The sequence below is a fragment of the Pezoporus flaviventris genome, unplaced genomic scaffold (assembly GCF_033815535.1).
Source record: "Pezoporus flaviventris isolate CSIRO_AGI_PZ_B2104156 unplaced genomic scaffold, CSIRO_AGI_Pfla_v1 ptg000025l, whole genome shotgun sequence".
In the NCBI taxonomy this organism is placed as follows: Eukaryota; Metazoa; Chordata; class Aves; order Psittaciformes; family Psittacidae; genus Pezoporus; species Pezoporus flaviventris.
In genome coordinates, this window is record NW_026892573.1 from 25,041,326 (window position 1) to 25,059,225 (window position 17,900).

The 17,900-nt window shown below is 46.3% G+C and overlaps 2 protein-coding genes across 2 annotated transcripts; both read right to left on the minus strand.

Annotated features, from left to right (window-relative positions):
* Positions 1–8,765: 8,765 nt before the first annotated feature.
* Positions 8,766–12,841, minus strand: CUNH11orf97 (chromosome unknown C11orf97 homolog). The gene is made up of 4 exons (XM_061457875.1): positions 12,699–12,841; positions 12,066–12,170; positions 11,097–11,222; positions 8,766–9,158 (listed from the first exon to the last, which is right to left on the minus strand). The coding sequence occupies exons 1-4, from the start codon at positions 12,784–12,786 to the stop codon at positions 9,151–9,153; spliced, it is 327 nt and encodes a 108-aa protein (XP_061313859.1). The 5' UTR covers positions 12,787–12,841; the 3' UTR covers positions 8,766–9,150.
* A 2,007-nt stretch (positions 12,842–14,848) lies between these two features.
* Positions 14,849–17,605, minus strand: ANKRD49 (ankyrin repeat domain 49). The gene is made up of 2 exons (XM_061457879.1): positions 16,990–17,605; positions 14,849–15,814 (listed from the first exon to the last, which is right to left on the minus strand). Exons 1-2 carry the CDS (start codon positions 17,242–17,244, stop codon positions 15,356–15,358), a joined length of 714 nt encoding a protein of 237 aa, XP_061313863.1. The 5' UTR covers positions 17,245–17,605; the 3' UTR covers positions 14,849–15,355.
* Positions 17,606–17,900: the final 295 nt, after the last annotated feature.

Sequence of the window (17,900 nt, forward strand, 5' to 3'; positions counted from 1 at the left end):
GATGAGAGGACAGGAGCCCAAAATGTTCCTAGTAATACTGTCACCATAAGTTCACTTTCATGTTATACCCACTTCTGCAGAGACTAAATACATGTTCACATTTACATGTTGTGTATAGTCCACTAGTTCAGAAGTTTTTATAGAACTTCTATCTAGAACATGATGAAAACTATTCTTATATTCTGTAATTTTTACAAATTACAGATCCAATTGTTTTGCTATTGCTGTCTGCCTTCAACATCCTCAAAACGTGGGAGATGACAGCACAGCAATGTATTTGTTAGATATTCATCATAGTCCCTATAGAAAGTAATGATAGGTGTGCCTTCCTCTAAATCCAGCAGCCCCTAGAAATGTTGGTGTACTAAACTTACAAGCAAGAGGTGATGTGTTGCTGTAGAGTGAGGAATACAGGGAGTGACCTCACCATCATGACCAAGGTTAGAAGTGAGGTGTCCTCAGACCTGTGTGTGGGTGACTAGTTCTTTCTCCTTTTAATTCTTATTTCTCTCCTAGGGAAGAAATACCAGCCTGGCAGTAACCACATCACCTCCAGTTTGCCTGATTTTTTCTGTAAGACACCACACGTTCATGGCATGATCACCATCAGCTACTCTGCACTGGTGATGCTTTGTCAAGCAGTTTTGTTCACTCTGACTCAAGAAAAACTCCACAAAGTGCAACATGGTGAAGGCTCAGTAGCATTACCAGATGCCTGCAAACCTTCCAGAGGGAACACACCTGGTTTTGTCTGCTCTGGAGGTAAGCCAGCCCAGGAGATAGCTCTGTGGACTAAGAACCACACAGACTCCTTGGTACTGTACATACAAATTGGGGAACTGTGGTTTAACTGCTCTGTGGAAACCTCAGTAAGCTCCAGTGGTGCTTATAGCCAGAGATTTAAAATAAAATACTGAATCTGTTGCAAAATAGAAAATATTTGGCTTATTTGAAGGTTAAGTGTTTGCTGTTTCTAACAGCAATAAATGTTTTCTCCTAGCACTTCCCAGCTGGCTTCCTCTTCTACTCTGACTCACTCTGTTTTGTCATGCTTGAAAAGTATTAAAGCCTAAAAAAACGTCCTTGATATTATTTGTCAACTCTTGCAAACACAGTTTAAAAGGTACTGCAAGATGTGGTTGTGTTTTCAGCCACAGCTATCAAGCCAGACATTCTGTCAACCAGGGAAACCTTGTGAAGTTTTTTATCCTAAGAAAACGTGATCAGCTTCAAAGAGTAGGAGGATGCTGTCTGGTAGCAAAATGACACTAAGAATCACTTTGATATCTCTGGTTCATAAATAGTTCCCATGGTTTCAATGCAAGTTTTTACCTAGAAGGAACCTAAATCTTGTATGAAAAAGAGTGATAAAAGTTCTGTCCTTTATAAATTGCACACTGTATTTTAGCATAAGGTTTAACTGCCTATAATTTGATTATCTGGTGTTTCATAATCGGGTTTGTGATCTTTCTGCTTGGAAGTTTAAAATTCTTATATATGACCAGAGAGAAAAGATTCAGTTGAAAGTGGAGGCCTACCACGTTGGACGACAGCTTCTGGACACACAAGCCCACGTTACTGCACATGCAGCAAATGCGATGTTAAAATACTCTGCCTGGCTACAGTTCCACTTCTGACTGTAAGCAGGGTTTCATTAAAAGTATGTAAAGCTGACATTTCCAGGTCAAGGCACAGTCATGAATAAATGTGCTATGCATGCTGTGGATGAAGTATCCTGTCCCAGAACGCTCTTCGACCTTCCACTGCAGTACACATCTCTGTTGTTCACAGTGTAGACTAGAGGCAATACCAGAAGAGAAAATTTTCCATCAAAACCACACGATCCTCAGACACAGAATTTGGCTCTGTGGAGGTTTGTTAGCAGTTATAATGAATTTCAGTCTGAGCACCAGACTGCATCTTACACAGCAACAGTGGCAGTGCAACCAGTGCTGACACTTTCATTTTACCCACTGGGCACCCTCCAGGCCAGAGGTTTATAGTAAAGCTTTTCTTCAAACATTTTTGAGGCTTAAGCATGAAGGTGACACTTCAGTCCAGGAGAAAAGACTAGCTCTAGTTTGAAGTAAATCTCAACCACATATAGCCCTACGGGGCTCTCAATACCAACTGCTTTAATAACTTGACACCCTCCTATCGTGCTTCATTGCTTGATAGATGTAGCTTTTGAAAGATGTCAGTGTTTGAACACTGTTATTACTGCATGGAAGCAATGGGAACATTTGTCTTTCAAAACAGAAGAGCTCAGTTTGGAAATGAAAGAATATAAAAAAAACTAAGAGAAAAGGGTAGCTGAACAATTAGAAGTAAAAAGTAACTATGATAAAATGTGAATACAGTTAAATTACCTGACCCCTATTTAATGAAATATTATATTATAAATACTTTAGTAATATTAATAACATTAATATACTATTAGACAATGGTATTATATTTAAACAAATCACTTTGCTTATTCAAAGATGAGACACACAAAAGGTCACAAACATGAATGTATCAGACTGAGAATTACCCAAGCCTCATAACTGAAATAAAATATTCAGTAGAAAAGACCTAAAAGACATTTCTCCATTGTACAAAGCTGCACAAAAAGGAAGAGGGAGCAAAGGAGCAAATGACATTCACAAATCTGCCTTTGTTGCAGCAAAACTGGGCTAGTGCAGGAAGCCAGGAAAGACCCAGAAAGTCTTTTCATTAGGAAAAACTGAAAACAAGATAATGAAAAATAAACCACAAGCTAAGAATGAGAAAGCAAGGAGCACAAGTGAGATGTAACAAGCATAATCAAAGCCTCTATCTGAAAACCCAGTCTTTTTCCCACATTACTGTGTGATTCATGATCAAATTTGCATCTGTAAAGTGAGAATAATGCTTTCAACAGCAGCTATTTCTCCAGTGCCTCAGGTGCAATTATCTGTGTTTTTCCAAGTCAAATGGAAATGCTGAAAGAGCTGGCCTGGAACCAGCTAAGGGTTAGGGGCTGTTTTTTCTCTTCTCACTTATGCAAAAATAAATCCAAACTTTTCTTGTCAAAGAGTTCCAGGCAATGAAAAACACCCCATTTCATTCACAGATAATTGGTAAAAAACAAAACAAAGGGAAACAAAGCTCAGCTTCACAAAATTGTCACTGACACTCCTGCTTTATAATAATATTCAGCATGGTTTAGATACCTCCTTAGGATCTGAGAGCCTCTGAAGCAAATCCCACCTCCACCTTTTAGGATTGCACCTTCCAAAAGATGTGAATTATCAGTCTGAAGTAGAACTGGGAATAAGGAGCTCTTCAACTCTACTTTTAATTTTTCCATCAATGCTCATTATTTTTTCATTGTACAATACAATTCCCTCTTTCAAAAAAGACAGCAGCACTTGTTTATCCCATGAACATGTTGGAGGGATGTCTGGGAAGAATTCTGACAATGGAAACCACAGGGTAATGCTAAGCATGAAAAACTAATCATCATGGCCAAACTGATCATTAAACATAAGGACAGGAAATATCCTGCCTACCAACCTGGTCCACCACCTCCCTGTCACTTCTACTGATAGTTCTCCTCCCCAGGTTGGCCTGGCAAAGATCACTATTAGGTATTTCTCAGGTTATCACAGCACTTAGGAAACAATCATGGATCCTTCTAGATCAAAACAAACAGAACTTTTTCCCCACTTGTTGAGGTGAATCTCACCTCTTTCAATCTGTTTTTAATCCTCAAAGAGGGGACATCCCACAGTCATAAAAGCCAACCCCCCATTTTCAGCACCAGCTGTGCAAACAATAGTTGACCTACAGGATCCATCCTTTCCTCCAGCCATACCCCCTAGCCAGTAGGATTGAGAAGAAACCCCTGGGCACCTATGTCCTTGACTTGCCCTACAGCGATGTAGTCATGCTTGATACACTCCATGTGTCCCCTAGCATTATCCTTGGTGAGCACATGGAAGAGCAACAGGGAGTAAAAGTCTGAGACTCATTCAAGACTCAGCATGCTTTCTACATGGTCCCAGATCTCCACTCCCCCCAAAAAACCTCCCCAGGCACCACACTGGGGTAGGAAATTGGAGCTTCTTGTCAAAGAGTTCCAGGCAATGAAAAACACCAGTCAGATGAAAACACAATGAAAAACATTCAGTCAGCTGATCGGAGCTAGCCTAGCTAGAGCCACAGCCGGCACGCTTCAGCGACGCGAGGGTCAACGGAGATTAGGAAAATCAGAGGGGACAGCGCAGAGACATCGCGATTCCCGACATCTCCCGATCCCCGAAGCCCCAGCAGCCCTTGCGAGAGAGAGGCTGACGTAGCGGGGGGCGTTCCCACGGTGACGGCGACCACTCCCCTGCTGCTTGCCTTGAAAAAGCCTTTGAGAGGGCGGCGACCGGTCGCTGCCCACCAGGCACAGGGAGGGACAAGCAGGTCGTGTTGCTGGTGTCCCAGACTGCGCACCAATATGGTTGCCTCCAGAAAGAGAGCTTGCAGTAAGGTGACTACAGCAACTCAGACAGAGACCCCGTCCCAGACCGTGGCTGTTCAGGTCTCTGGGTGCAGGGAGTGCCAGAGCCTGCTGCTGCCGGGGGAGGGAGGACAGCATTCCACCTGCGGGAGGTGTGAGCAGGTAGAAGATCTGCTTAGCCTGGTGGCAAGACTTAAGGAGGAGGTTGAGACGCTGAGGACCATCAGGGAGTGTGAAAGGGAGATCGACTGGTGGAGTAACTCCCTGGCGGGCCAGTCGAAACGGTTCCAGGGAGATACCCCCCAAAAGGGGAAGGACCCCCTGCCTTCTCACACAGAGGGGGATGGCCTGAGGCAGCCCCTGCCCTGTAGCTGTTGCGCAGAGGTAGGGGACCAAAAAGACGGCGAGGGTTGGAAGCGAGTTCCAGTTCGACGTCGTGGGAAACCCTCCCCCCTTCCTGCCCTGCTTCCCCAGGTGTCCCTCCGTAATAGGTTCGAGGCCCTGGATCTTGAAGGAGAGGTAGGTGAGAATGTGGGGCAAGGCCAGCCCACAAGGCCACATAGGAAAAGGGAGTCGACTTTGCACCTCAAGACTGCCTCTCTTAAGAAAGAAAGAAGGGTCATTGTAGTAGGGGATTCCCTTCTGAGAGGAACAGAGGGCCCGATATGCAGAGTTGACCCTCATCATAGGGAAGTGTGTAGTCTGTCTGGAGCCCGGATCAGGGATATCACCAGGGCGCTCCCCAACCTGGTGCACCCGACAGACTATTACCCGCTGCTGGTCTTCCAGACAGGTGGGGAGGAAGCTGCTTCCCGCAGTCTGAGGGGGATGAAGAAAGACTACAGGGCCTTGGGGCGGATGGTGAAAGAGTCTGGGGCTCAAGTGATCTTCTCCTCACTCCTTCCATCTTCCACTGATGATGTGGGAAGGAATGGGAAGATTCAGTTCATGAACAATTGGCTTCGAGACTGGTGCTACAGGCAGGGCTTTGGATTCTTTGATAACGGCTGGTTTTATAGGGCACCAGTCTGGACAATGACAAGTGAGAAAGGTTTGTCTCACAGAGGGAAAAGGATGCTGGGGCACGAATTAGCAGGGCTCATTTGGAGAGCTTTAAACTAGATTCGAAGGGGGATGGGCTTGTAGCTGGGCTTGCCCCAGTGGGGCAGCGCTCCAGAATTAATGAAGACTGGGAGGCCTCCTACAATCCTAGGGTGAAATCGGTGTGCTCAGCTCCCTCCCTGAAATGCCTGTACACCAATGCGCGCAGCATGGGAAATAAGCAGGAGGAGTTGGAAACCTGTGTTAAGTCAGGAGATTATGATCTGGTGGCAATTACAGAGACGTGGTGGGACAGCTCACATGACTGGAATATAGTCATGGAAGGCTATGTCCTTTTCAGGAAAGACAGGCCAGCCAGGCGGGGTGGTGGGGTTGCACTTTATGTGCGGGAGGAACTACAGTGCACCGAGTTCTGTCCAGGGACAGATGATGAGCGAGTTGAGAGTCTGTGGGTGAGAATTAAGGGGCAGGCTGGCAGGGGGGATACTGTTGTAGGTGTCTGTTACAGACCACCGGATCAGGGTGAGGAAGTTGACGAGGCCTTCTACAGGCAGCTGAGAGCGGCCTCACAGTCACAGGCCGTGGTCGTCGTGGGGGATTTTAACTTCCCTGATGTTTGCTGGAAGGACCACTCGGCAACCCAGCCACAGTCCAGGAGGTTCCTCCAGTGTATGGATGATAACTTCCTCCTGCAAATGGTGGATGAGCCGACCAGGAGAGGAGCGCTGCTGGATCTCATCCTCACTAACAAGGAGGATCTGGTCGAAGCAGTAAGGGTTGAGGGCTGCCTTGGTTGCAGCGACCACGAGATGGTGGAGTTCAGGATCTTGTGTGGCAGGACTAGTAGAATACCAAGTAGAATTGCAACCCTGGACTTTAGCAGGGCAAACTTTGGCCTTTTCAAGCAATTGCTAGGGGAAATCCCATGGGCAAGGCTGCTTGAAGGTAAAGGGGCCCAAGATAGTTGGTTGACATTCAAGGACTGCTTTTTCCGTGCTCAAGATCGGAGCATCCCGACACGTAGGAAGTCAAGGAAGAGGGCCAAGAGACCTGCGTGGCTAAACAGGGAATTGCTGGGTATGCTCAAGTGGAAGAGGAGAGTTTACAGGTCATGGAAGGAGGGGCTGGCCACTTGGGAGGAATATAAGGCTGCTGCTAGAGGATGTAGGAAGGCAGCTAGGAGGACTAAGGCATCCTTAGAATTAAAACTGGCGAGAAGGGTCAAGGACAGCAAAAAGAGCTTTTTTAAATACATGGCAGACAAAACTAACACCAGAGGCAATGTAGGCCCACTGATGAATGGGATGGGTGCCCTGGTGACAGAAGATAAAGAGATGGCAGAGTTACTGAATGCCTTCTTTGTCTCTGTCTACTCTGCTGCGGGCAGTCCTGAAGAGCCCTGTACCCCTGAGACCTTAGATGAAGTCAGGTCGACGGAGCGGTTTGCCTTAGTCGATGAGGAATGGGTTAGAGACCAGTTGAGCAATCTGGACATCCATAAATCCATGGGTCCAGATGGGATGCACCCGCGGGTGCTGAGGGAACTGGCGGAAGTCATTGCTAGACCACTCTCCATCATCTTTACCAAGTCTTGGGAAACGGGAGAGGTGCCTGAGGACTGGAGGAAAGCAAATGTCACTCCAGTCTTCAAAAAGGGCAAGAAGGAGGACCCGGGTAACTACAGACCGGTCAGCCTCACCTCCATCCCTGGGAAAGTGATGGAACACCTTATCCTTGGTACCATCTTAAGGCATATCAAGGATAAGAAGGTTATGAGGGGCAGTCAACATGGCTTCACCAGGGGGAAATCATGTTTGACCAATCTCTTAGCCTTTTATGAGGAAATAACACGGTGGATGGATGATGGCAGAGCGGTGGATGTGGTCTACCTTGACCTCAGCAAAGCATTTGACACGGTCTCCCACAGCATCCTCGCGGCTAAAATGAGGAAGTGTGGACTGGATGATCAGGTAGTGAGGTGGACTGCGAACTGGCTGAAGGAGAGAAGCCAGAGAGTTGTAGTCTATGGGGCTGAGTCTAGTTGGAGGCCTGTAACTAGTGGAGTGCCTCAAGGGTCAGTACTGGGACCGGTATTATTTAATATATTCATCAATGATTTAGATGAGGGAATTGAGTGTACTATCAGCAAGTTTGCTGATGACACTAAGCTGGGAGGAGTGGCTGATACGCCAGAAGACTGTGCTGCCATCCAGCGAGACCTGGATAGGCTGGAGAGTTGGGCAGGGAGTAACTTGATGAAATATAACAAGGGAAAGTGTAGAGTCCTGCATCTGGGCAGGAACAACCCCAGGTTCCAGTATAGGTTGGGGAATGACCTGTTAGAGAGCAGTGTAGGGGAGAGGGACCTGGGGGTACTAGTGGACGACAGGATGACCATGAGCCAACACTGTGCCCTTGTGGCTAAGAAGGCCAATGGCATCCTGGGGTGTATTAGAAGGGCGGTGGTTAGTAGGTCGAGAGAGGTCCTCCTTCCCCTCTACTCTGCCCTGGTGAGACCGCATCTGGAATATTGTGTCCAGTTCTGGGCCCCTCAGTTCAAGAAGGACAGGGAGCTGCTGGAGAGAGTCCAGCGCAGGGCAACAAAGATGATTAAGGGAGTGGAACATCTCCCTTATGAGGAAAGACTGAGGGAGCTGGGTCTCTATAGTTTGGAGAAGAGGAGACTGAGGGGTGACCTTATCAGTGTCTATAAATATATAAAGGGGGAGTGTCACGAGGACGGAGCCAGGCTCTACTCAGTGGCAAACAATGATAGGACAAGGGGTAATGGGTACAAACTGGAACACAAGAGGTTCCACTTAAACTTGAGAAGAAACTTCTTCTCAGTGAGGGTGACGGAACACTGGAACAGGCTGCCCAGGGAGGTTGTGGAGTCTCCTTCCCTGGAGACATTCAAAACCCGCCTGGACGCATTCCTGTGTAACATTATCTAGGTGTTCCTGCTCCGGCAGGGGGATTGGACTAGATGATCTTTCGAGGTCCCTTCCAATCTCTAACATACTGTGATACTGTGTGATACTGTGATAATTGTTCAGTATTACTCCGCAGTAGTATTGATTAAGAGTGAGAGTTAACTGACGGGTTACTTCAGATCCCATGCTGCCTGTGGTTCTTCAACACTGTGGTAACTCTTACATACATAGACACACATAGAGAGGTTTATTTATGTCAAACTTGTATTAAATCAAGCTAGATATTGAATCACAAACTCTTGGCTTCCAAACTGCTCAGTTTAATGAATGGACTCAGCATAAGGCACTTTAAGGCATCTCTTCAATGACATTACAATTTTCTGCTGGAATTTACAATGACTTTGCAACAGAGAAGCCAATGAAAACTTTCAGTTCTACAGCAGTAAGAACATTTTGTTGTGACATCTTCATCACTGGCTGAAATATGGATGACATTTGGCCCCTACAATATCATATTAAAACAGTGTGAAGATATGAATAAAACAATAACAAAGAAAAAATACCTCCCTTTCCAAGCAGAACTTTCTTCAAAATCTTAAAAATAGAGATCTACACTTCCAAAGGCAGTTAGTCATTTTGATGTTTGATTTGACACACAGGCTCAGGTCTTCACAGCACTAAAGTTCAGTAATCTGTAAAAAAACAAGATCTGCTCTAAGGATGGATGAGACACCACACAGTGAGCCCCTCAACCACTGCTCACTTTTAGGGAAAGTCAGTAAAAGGGAGAAGCAAAAATCAACACATTAACTTCAGTAAATTCAGCAACATAGGTATATATATTTTATTCTTTTTTTTTTTTTTCCTCTTTTGCTCTTCTACTTATTTCTCCTACATCTTTTTCCTTCATTTCTTACAGTTTCTATCTCTGTGTTGCTGAACTGTGCTCTCCTATCTCCAGTTCCCTTCAGGAATTCCTAAGCTGCTATTATATGCCTCCTTTTTCATTCCCTGTGTCTGTCTGTGCTTCTTCCTTTTCATGTTTTTGATGCCTTTCCTTCTGGCACTAACCACTGTAGGCTCATTTCTCCAGAAACCACTCTTTTTTTGCCCATTTATATAGCCTATACCTACTCCATCTCCCAGTTAGTATCCTACCACATTATTCCTTACACAGAAGAGGGTGTGTGAATGGAAATGGTCTGATGAATATAGGAGCTGAAGCCAGATTGCTCCCTGGTTTTCTCCTGTCTTGTATCTTTTCTGCCTCCCCTTCTCTCACGATACCTGCTTATTCTGCTGCAAAACAGGCAGTACAGCAGTGAGAAGAGCACCACTTGTCCAGCAGCAGTTGCTGGAAATGAAGGGACATTTAAATTCACAAAGGAAAACCAACAGATCCGATACATTTCAGCGCCTAAATCAATTTGAATAAACTGCTTTGGTTTAAAGCTGTTCTTTCTCCATGGAATTTAACAAAGTGGTGGAAATCAGGATCTTTGAAAATTCCATGCGCTTCCACCAGAAGCCTTGGGTACATAAATTTTAAAATCATGCCAGCATCTCACAACTCTGAGGCATTCTGTAGTTCTATTTTCTGTGGTGTAGCTAAAATTTTCTCTGTTTAAGTACATACCAGGAGTGACTGCAGTTCATACCTGGCACTGATTAAGCCTGCTCTATAACCAAACTATTCCTGCAAGTAGTAACTCTACAGTAAAGGCAGCATGGCAGAAGGCTGTGCTGGTAAAACACTTCTTGTACTAGCAGTAACTTAATTCATGCTGCTGTTGTTAACTAAGATGCACTTCCGCCAGAGCTCACAAGACCAAGGTAGTGAGAAAGAGGTGCTAGTGATACAGCTAGCTGTATGTTTAAACAACTATCCTTTGAGAACATAGGAAGAAGCTTAATTTAATGGCAAAATAGGCTAGTTCATATATTCTGCAAGCTCATGGCAGTAATGATATTCCTCTTACAGAGCTAATGAGCTCTTGTTTCCTTAGCACTGGAAGCTTTCACCTTCCGCTACAAAGTCAATACATTCCACTAGAAGAGAGAAGGCAGGCACACTGAGACTGCTAAAATCTGCCAGCTCATAAGGAACAGGTCTGCTCCACAAAAGCCACACTCCAGAGACTGTAAAAAAAGAAATAGATGCTCCAGAGCACCAGCTGACCATTGCAGGCAAATGCTAGAATGCCTGAAATGGTGCCTAGAACAACCTCTTTTCAGTAGGTGTGTTGGAGAAGGGCTTTTCCAAACATTTGAATTTATTAAGGTTGGATGTTAGGAAAGGCATGTTAGGTTCATTATGTACATGAAACCAACACTTACCACCTGCCAGTAGGAAACAAGTGATTATTCTAGACATTTACAAAATGTTTCAGAATATGAACATGGCTCAACACCTAGCACTCCTAAACATGTTTCTTAAGCAAAGATTTAAAGACTGTTAGCTAGTTACTAAACAAAGAGGTGGGTTAGCTCTGCAGAAAGGTGCCCAGAGGTGATTACTATAAGACCATATAACTGCAGTCCTGTGAGATGTCCATGAATTATAAAATAATACTACCCTGCAATTTTAAATTAAGGTTTTATAGTGAAAGTTTCTTATTGTTGACTCTTACTTTTCACTCCTGTATGTCTTGAGTAGAATTGAGGCTGTAAAAGTAGACTGTTTCTGTTCTGTGGCACTGGATTCAGGCTTCCAATGGAAAAATTCTTTTTCATGTTCCAAATTCCTTCCAGAGCCTCTGTTAATAATTTGTCACAATAATAATGGTATAACTGATTACTTCAACTTGTTCTAGAATTAATGTAACCTTTGGTCTATACAGTAATGAGAAGCAGTTAAGCAGAACACTATAATCTTCCTCCACAGTTAACAAAAAGAGATTGACACCTTCAGAGAGCAATTCAGATTGCTGAAGGTGTATGATGCTCTCTACTGTCTGTAGAACATCTTAAGACTACTAAACTCCCAACTGAAGCAGGATGCAGCTGATCTATAATAAAAAAGCAGTAATACAATTGACGCATCCAGTATGATTCACTGGTCAAACTGGAATACCAAATGCCCTCAACAAAACAACCACTCACCCCTCAAAGAAAACTAACAAAAACCCCTCAAAACAAACCAAACACCAATAAAATGAAACAGAAAAGCTAATTTATTTTGTGGAAAGGTTACAATTCACTAACCATCTAATTTGGGTAAAAAAAATAAACTTACTAATGATCTAAACTGTGTAAATAAGTAACCATCCAACCTGACACCTGCTGTTTATCTGAGCCCAGGCCACTTCGGTAGCATCTCTAATTCTCCAGATGTATATAGATTAAAAGGAATTTGCTGAATAATCTGTACACCAGCATCTATTTGATCTGATTATACATAGCATTGTTATGCTGTGCATATGAGATTATGCTATAAATACCATTTATATACTGAGCTTGTTATACATTCAGATCATACATTCCTGTTATATTTTTCTATAGTGTTTCTATATTATCTTTAGTACTTTAAGCCTTTGTAACATCCGTGAGACCATACATTGTGGCATCCAGCTATGCCATTTGCTGATAAGGAGGATTACCTGCCACTGGATGTTTAACATAGCATGCTTCTTTCTGAATATAAAGCTCTTCTTCGAGTAGTTCCTTAACTCTCCTAGATGGTTCAACATACACAGATTTCTTCCCTGTTAGCAAAACATATGACAAAAGAACCAGTTATTTTAAATCCCCTGAATGCTGACATGCTTTGTTGAATGCCATTTTTTTGCTGCTTTACTTCTGTCTTTAATACACTTTTAAGACAAGTTGTTTACAAAATGCACGGTGGTGGCGGGTAGAACTAGCAGCGGGTGAGGTGGATCTCCAAGGGAGACATGGCCACTGTGCCTGCCCATGGCGAACAGCCCAAAGCACGGCCAAGCACAGAGGTCTTCATGGAGATGTCCTGCTCAAAGAGATCTCCATGGAGCTATAGATGGACTAGGGCTCCTCATGCCGGCAGGGCACTGCCGTGGCAGGGTGCACGGTGCCCGGGGAGGCGAGGGACCATCGCGCAAGGTGGCCACGGGGGATCAGTGGGGAGCTGCGGGGGTAAAGGCTCGGCTCCCCAGCAGGGACAAGCCGGGGATGCGGGGGGAAGGCCGCATTGGACGGACGGATGGTCGGTAGGGGAGGCGAACCCCGCCGCCAGGCCGGGGCCCCGCCGCGCTCACACGCCTGCCTGCCTCCCGCTGCCTGCCCGCGGACATCGCTGCCCGTCTCCTCGGCCGCCGCCGGCAGCTCCCTCGTCGCCGCCCTCATGGCCGCCGCCGCGGCGGGGCAGGGAGAAGTCGGGCGACCCCGTTACCACAGCAGCACGGGCACCGGCACCCCGGCTCCGGCCTCTCTGCGGGCTGGAGCGAGCGCAGCTGGAGCGGAGGGTGGAGCCGCGCCCGGCGGGGCGGTGCCGCTCACCCCCATGTTGGGGCTGGGCCTGGGTGGGTTTGCCCGGGGGTCGGAACCCGGTTCTTGGCACAGCCTGGTGCTGGGAGGCAGGTTCGCTGTTCTCCCGGCCGAGCGGGGCTGGTTTATCCCGTCCACAGGCGGTTAACAAGGGGGACGGCCAGTCACCATCCCCAGGGGACAGCCGGCCCGCTGGGGGCACAGGGTGAGTGACAGCTCTAGGCAGCACCCGAAGCGCCTCGGTTGAGTCAGTCAGAACGCGCTCAGAGTGGGCACAGGCATCACAAACACTTTGTACCCTGTGGGGGGTCACCACGGGCCTGCATTCTAAAGCGGTGTTTGTCCTCACCTGAGGCAATGGTGGATTGAGGGAAATAAAGACCGTATAGCCCAGTTTAACTGGGAGGAGGATGCAGATCTACTCAAAAGTACTAGCTTGGTTTTAATAACGCTTTTCACAAAATGAAAGCGTTATTAAACAGTTTGAGATACTGTTTATAAGCCTGAAGTAGATTTGACTCCTTGTTTTGCAGGCTGTTCTGAGAAAGAAAAGCAGCTGGCACTTAGTCAACCAGTACTGCTGCCAGAGAAGCTGTCCTGCTCGCTGCGCTGGAATCTTGGCCCTGCAGAAGCTTCCTTGAAACCAAGACTTTGCATACAGCAGTGAGAGTTTATGAGATATAAACCAAGTCCTAAGACACAAACCCACCCCCGTCACCTTGAGTGTGGTTAAGTGACAGCAGCCAAATCAGTCGGGACTTCTGGAAGCCCAACACGGATGTGAATGCCTTGGAAGAGAAATACAAGCGATCAGAAAGTTAAAGTGTCAAATAAGAAAATAGTCTGGAAATTAAGGAATTCTGGGGAGAAATATCAGTAAGGTTTTTTAATATTTATAAATATTTGAGCTGGGATGAGGGATTCGAAAGTGGAGATGGATGGCCATGAGGAGTGAGGGAAGATTATGAGGGGAGAGGTGAGGCAGTCATGAGGCATGCGGAGAGATCATAAGGAGACAAGAGAGGTGGCCGTGAGGGATGAGGTGGAGACTGTGAGGGGAGAGCAGGGGCAGCCATGAGGGAAGATCATGAGGGGAAAGGTGGGGCAGCCCGTGGGGCAGCATGATGGGCTGGGAGGGGCAGCCATGGGGGGAAGTTGTAAAGGGAGAGGTGGAGCATTTGTGAAAGGCCATGAGGGGAAATCTTGAGGGGACAGGAGGGGTGGCCATGAGAGGAAACTGTGAGAGGTGTCATGGAGAGACAGGAGGGGTGGTCGTGAGGACACAGGAGGGACGACCATGGCGGAGGTGGGGGGGAGTTGAGATTGTGATGGGAGAGCAGGGGTGGCCATGAGGGAGGATCACGAGAGGAGAGGTGGGGTGGCTGTGAGAGAAGAACATGAGGTGAAAGCAGGAATAGCTATGGGCTGTGAGGGATGGCCACGAGGGTTAGAGGCAACAGCTGAGGAGACAGATGAGGGGTGGCTGTGACTGGCGACAGTGAGTGGCAGGCACGGAGATCACTTTGCCCTTAGTGACATAGTTTAGTGGTGGGCTTGACAACCCTGGGGTAAAGGTTGGGCTCCATGGTCTTGAAGGTATTTTCCAACCTAGCTGATTCTATGAAATACGTCCTGCACTAAATTAGCTGTAACCAGTCAGACACAACAGTATGTTGGCTGTTTACCTGTAAAAAGCTGAAGTTGATTTGTTCTAATTTATGGCATAATCATGACATTGAAACTTCTCAATCTAATTCACAAACAAAAAATAAACAGGATCTTCATAGAAAGTCACTTCCTTGGAAAGCACCAGGAAAAAAGAACCAACAAAATTCCTTTGTCATCCTATGATTAATGATTTTATGAACAGGCAATGGCGTTGATAACTGTGCTTTCAGTTAAAAATATGACAACAAACTCCTTAGGATTAAATATTTTATTTTATACGAAGCCTTACACCAGGATCACCGAACATTTTGTGTATCACCCAAATAAGTTACATTCATTCTGAGCTTTCATGCAGGTCTAAAAAAGTTAAATTTCTCAAAAAAATAATTTTCAAGTTGAGCTGTGCCAAACTCTGCATTACCAAGCCAGAATTCTTTCACATCAAGTAAACATTCCAGTTTCCTCTCCTGCTTTAATAGTACAGATCAATTACAAAGGCCCCTCCCAATATGCACTAATTAAATGGAAACTCACTGGAATTACCAAGACTTTCTGAATTCCTCGTGTGACAGTAGAAACGCTTCCAAGTATGAGTGAGACCACTGAGCAGAGCTGCAAGAAGTGACATTTTGTCTGAGAAGAATACTAAAGTATGCTGAATGAAAATCTCGTTGCAAAGGTACAGACCATCAGGGATGAGCATGCAGGACACAAACAGAAGGCAGCAAACATCCCATTTTCACAAGCGTCACCACAACTTTTAAGGGCACACAGCATTTATGCAGTCTTCTACTATTTCAAAAAGATAGTGATATATATCAGTCCTCCTGGCAATGTCAAGAGCTGTTTCATCCAAGTTGTTCTTCAGGTCTGGCTTCACATAGCGATTCATCAGCAGGAGTTGAAGGGTTTCCCTGCTGTTCTTGTTTCCTGCAGCAATGTGCAATGGTGTCAGCAAGCCATTTGTCTGGGCGTTGATGTCCGCACCCTGCTGAAGTAAGAATGCGGCCACACTGGTGTTGTTCCACTTACAGGCGCTGTGCAGGGGTGTCCAGCCATCCACTGTCTGTGCATGAACGTCTGCCCCTTGTGCCACCAGCTCATGAGCCACATCCAGGTGCCCGCTGTAGGCAGCACGATGGAGAGGAGTGTACTGGTCTTCATCACGAGCGTTGACTGGAGCCAGCTTTTCCGTAAGGAGCCTCTTCACTGTGCTCAGCTGTTTGAAAAAAACAGGCAAATTAGTATGAAACTCTGCCAGCAAGATGCACAGCTTTTACTGTGCCAAAGTTTTACAGAAAAGCAATTTCTGTCAGTCTCAAAAAGTCTTAAAGTGCAGTGAGGAGGTTCTGGGGAGACCTGAGAGCAGTATTCCAATACCTAAAGGGGCCTGTAAGAAATCTGGAGAGGAGCTTTCTTTCTTAGTGACAGGACAAGGGAGAATGGCTTTTAGCCAAAAGAAGGTAGATTTAGATTAGCTATTAGGAAGAAATTCTTCAGTGAGGGTGGTAAGACACTGGCACAGGTTGCCCAGAGAAGCTGTGGCTGCCCCATCCCTGGCACTGTTCAAGACCAGGTTGGATGGGGCTTGGAGTAACCTGCTCTAGTAGAAGATGTCTCTGCCATGGCAGGGGTTTGGAACTGGATGAGCTTTAAGGTCCCTTCCAACCCAAAACGTTCTACGGCCCTATGTTAAGAAATCTAAAAATGAAACCAGTTATTGTTGCTGTTTTTTTGTTAGTTTTGAGTTTCGAGTGGGTTTTTTTTTGTTGTTTTAAGATATGCAACATGAGCATTAGTTGTGATGCCTTAAGGGTACCTTTAACTTACACCTTCTCCCCATTTACTCTGAGAACGTAAGTACCTCCACAGAAATGTAGACAGAGCTTGCGTGCATGTAAAAAAGACAACGAATAAACATAAATGTACATAAAGGCATAATAACCTAACAGGAATCTTGGGCATTTCTCCCTCACTCCCAAGAGTAAAAAGCTTTATTTTCCGTAAAAATATAGGAAAACAGTCACCCATTATGTCCATATGGATTTTAGAAACTGAAAGTTCAGAGACATCCTCTCCACCCCAGCAAAAGGCTGACTTGCCATGAAGAGCCTCGCATGCTTTCAGTATACAGAAGCTTAAGAAAAGTGCTACTGCTTTCACTCTGAACAGCAGTCAAAGCTTTTGTTCCCAAAGCTTTTGATCCAGACATGTTTTATTGTGTGGGGGCTACAAAGGGAGATGTTTTACATAGAATGGCTTGCAAAACTGTATCTAAATAGTTCAAAGGAATAAAAGAAAGTGTAGGTGCACTTTTGTTTGTGGATGAAACTGCAAATATACTCAAAATAACATTCTTGTCAGGGGTTCATACGAACCGAATAAATACCTTACCCGATTGTTTTCAGCTGCCCAGAGTAGCAATTTCTCTGGATGCTTTTCCATCTTTTTTTCCTGCATTTCGTACCATTCCTCACTTCTTTCTTGCTCATCATCATCATCATCCGACTGTCCTGACCAACAGCTCTGAGTTCCTACAGGAATCAAATGCCTGTGTGTCTCCAGCAGCTCGAGCTGGTTAAAATTCTCCATAAAGGCTTCGAACTCATCACTGTCATCATCATCTTCGATTTGTCTCTCTTTGTTCATTTTCACTTAGTGTCTGCAAGCAGCCGACATCCAGCGGTATTTGTAACAACTCCTCCTGTTATCTCAGCGCTGGTTGTCGACTCAAACACCTGATGGACGATGCAGAGATGAGCAACGCCACCACCAGCAAAGCTCAGGAGCAGGATCAGCTCCTCTGCTCACCCGCATCCAGGATAGAGAACGCCACCACCTCACCGACAAACGACCCCACATTCAGACACACTCCAGTCACTCCGAACTCATACACAGAAGTGGGGAGAACAGGCCAGGCTTCACAGCGGGCTTCCGCTCCTCCTGCCCAGCGGCCCTCACTGCCCTCCCGGCCCCGCCGCGGTGGTCAGGCCACCCCAGCAGGGCCTCAACGCCCAACCCTGCGTCCACCATAAGCCCTCCCCGAGGCTGGGCCCGAGCCCGGCCCCCCGCGACCCAAGCCCCACACATGCCGTACGTATCTCCCGTGTCCCATCCACGCTCGCCCCGCTCCCGGCCCTGCTTAGCTTCGATCGCGGCCCACCGCCTGGGCTAACGCACCTGCGGCCGCCTCTGCCACTGCGCTCCGGGGGCGGGGCCACCGCCAGCCCCACGAGTTCTTCCGGGCCGTGCCGGCTGGCGGCCTAGACACCACCGGACGTGACGTATCGCCAACTGGTGCCGGG

What these genes read in the sequence shown, in the direction of transcription:
- CUNH11orf97 (XM_061457875.1), bottom strand. Translation starts at nt 12,786, where the DNA reads ATGAGGGCGGCGACGAGGGAGCTGCCGGCGGCGGCCGAGGAGACGGGC. An exon ending in AGCGGGAGGCAGGCAGGCGT is followed by an intron (nt 12,171 to 12,698) that starts GTGAGCGCGGCG and finishes TTTTGCTAACAG; the next exon opens with GGAAGAAATCTGTGTATGTT. An exon ending in TGTTAAACATCCAGTGGCAG is followed by an intron (nt 11,223 to 12,065) that starts GTAATCCTCCTT and finishes AATTATTAACAG; the next exon opens with AGGCTCTGGAAGGAATTTGG.
- ANKRD49 (XM_061457879.1), bottom strand. Translation starts at nt 17,244, where the DNA reads ATGAACAAAGAGAGACAAATCGAAGATGATGATGACAGTGATGAGTTC. An exon ending in GGGCAGCTGAAAACAATCGG is followed by an intron (nt 15,815 to 16,989) that starts GTAAGGTATTTA and finishes TTTTTCAAACAG; the next exon opens with CTGAGCACAGTGAAGAGGCT.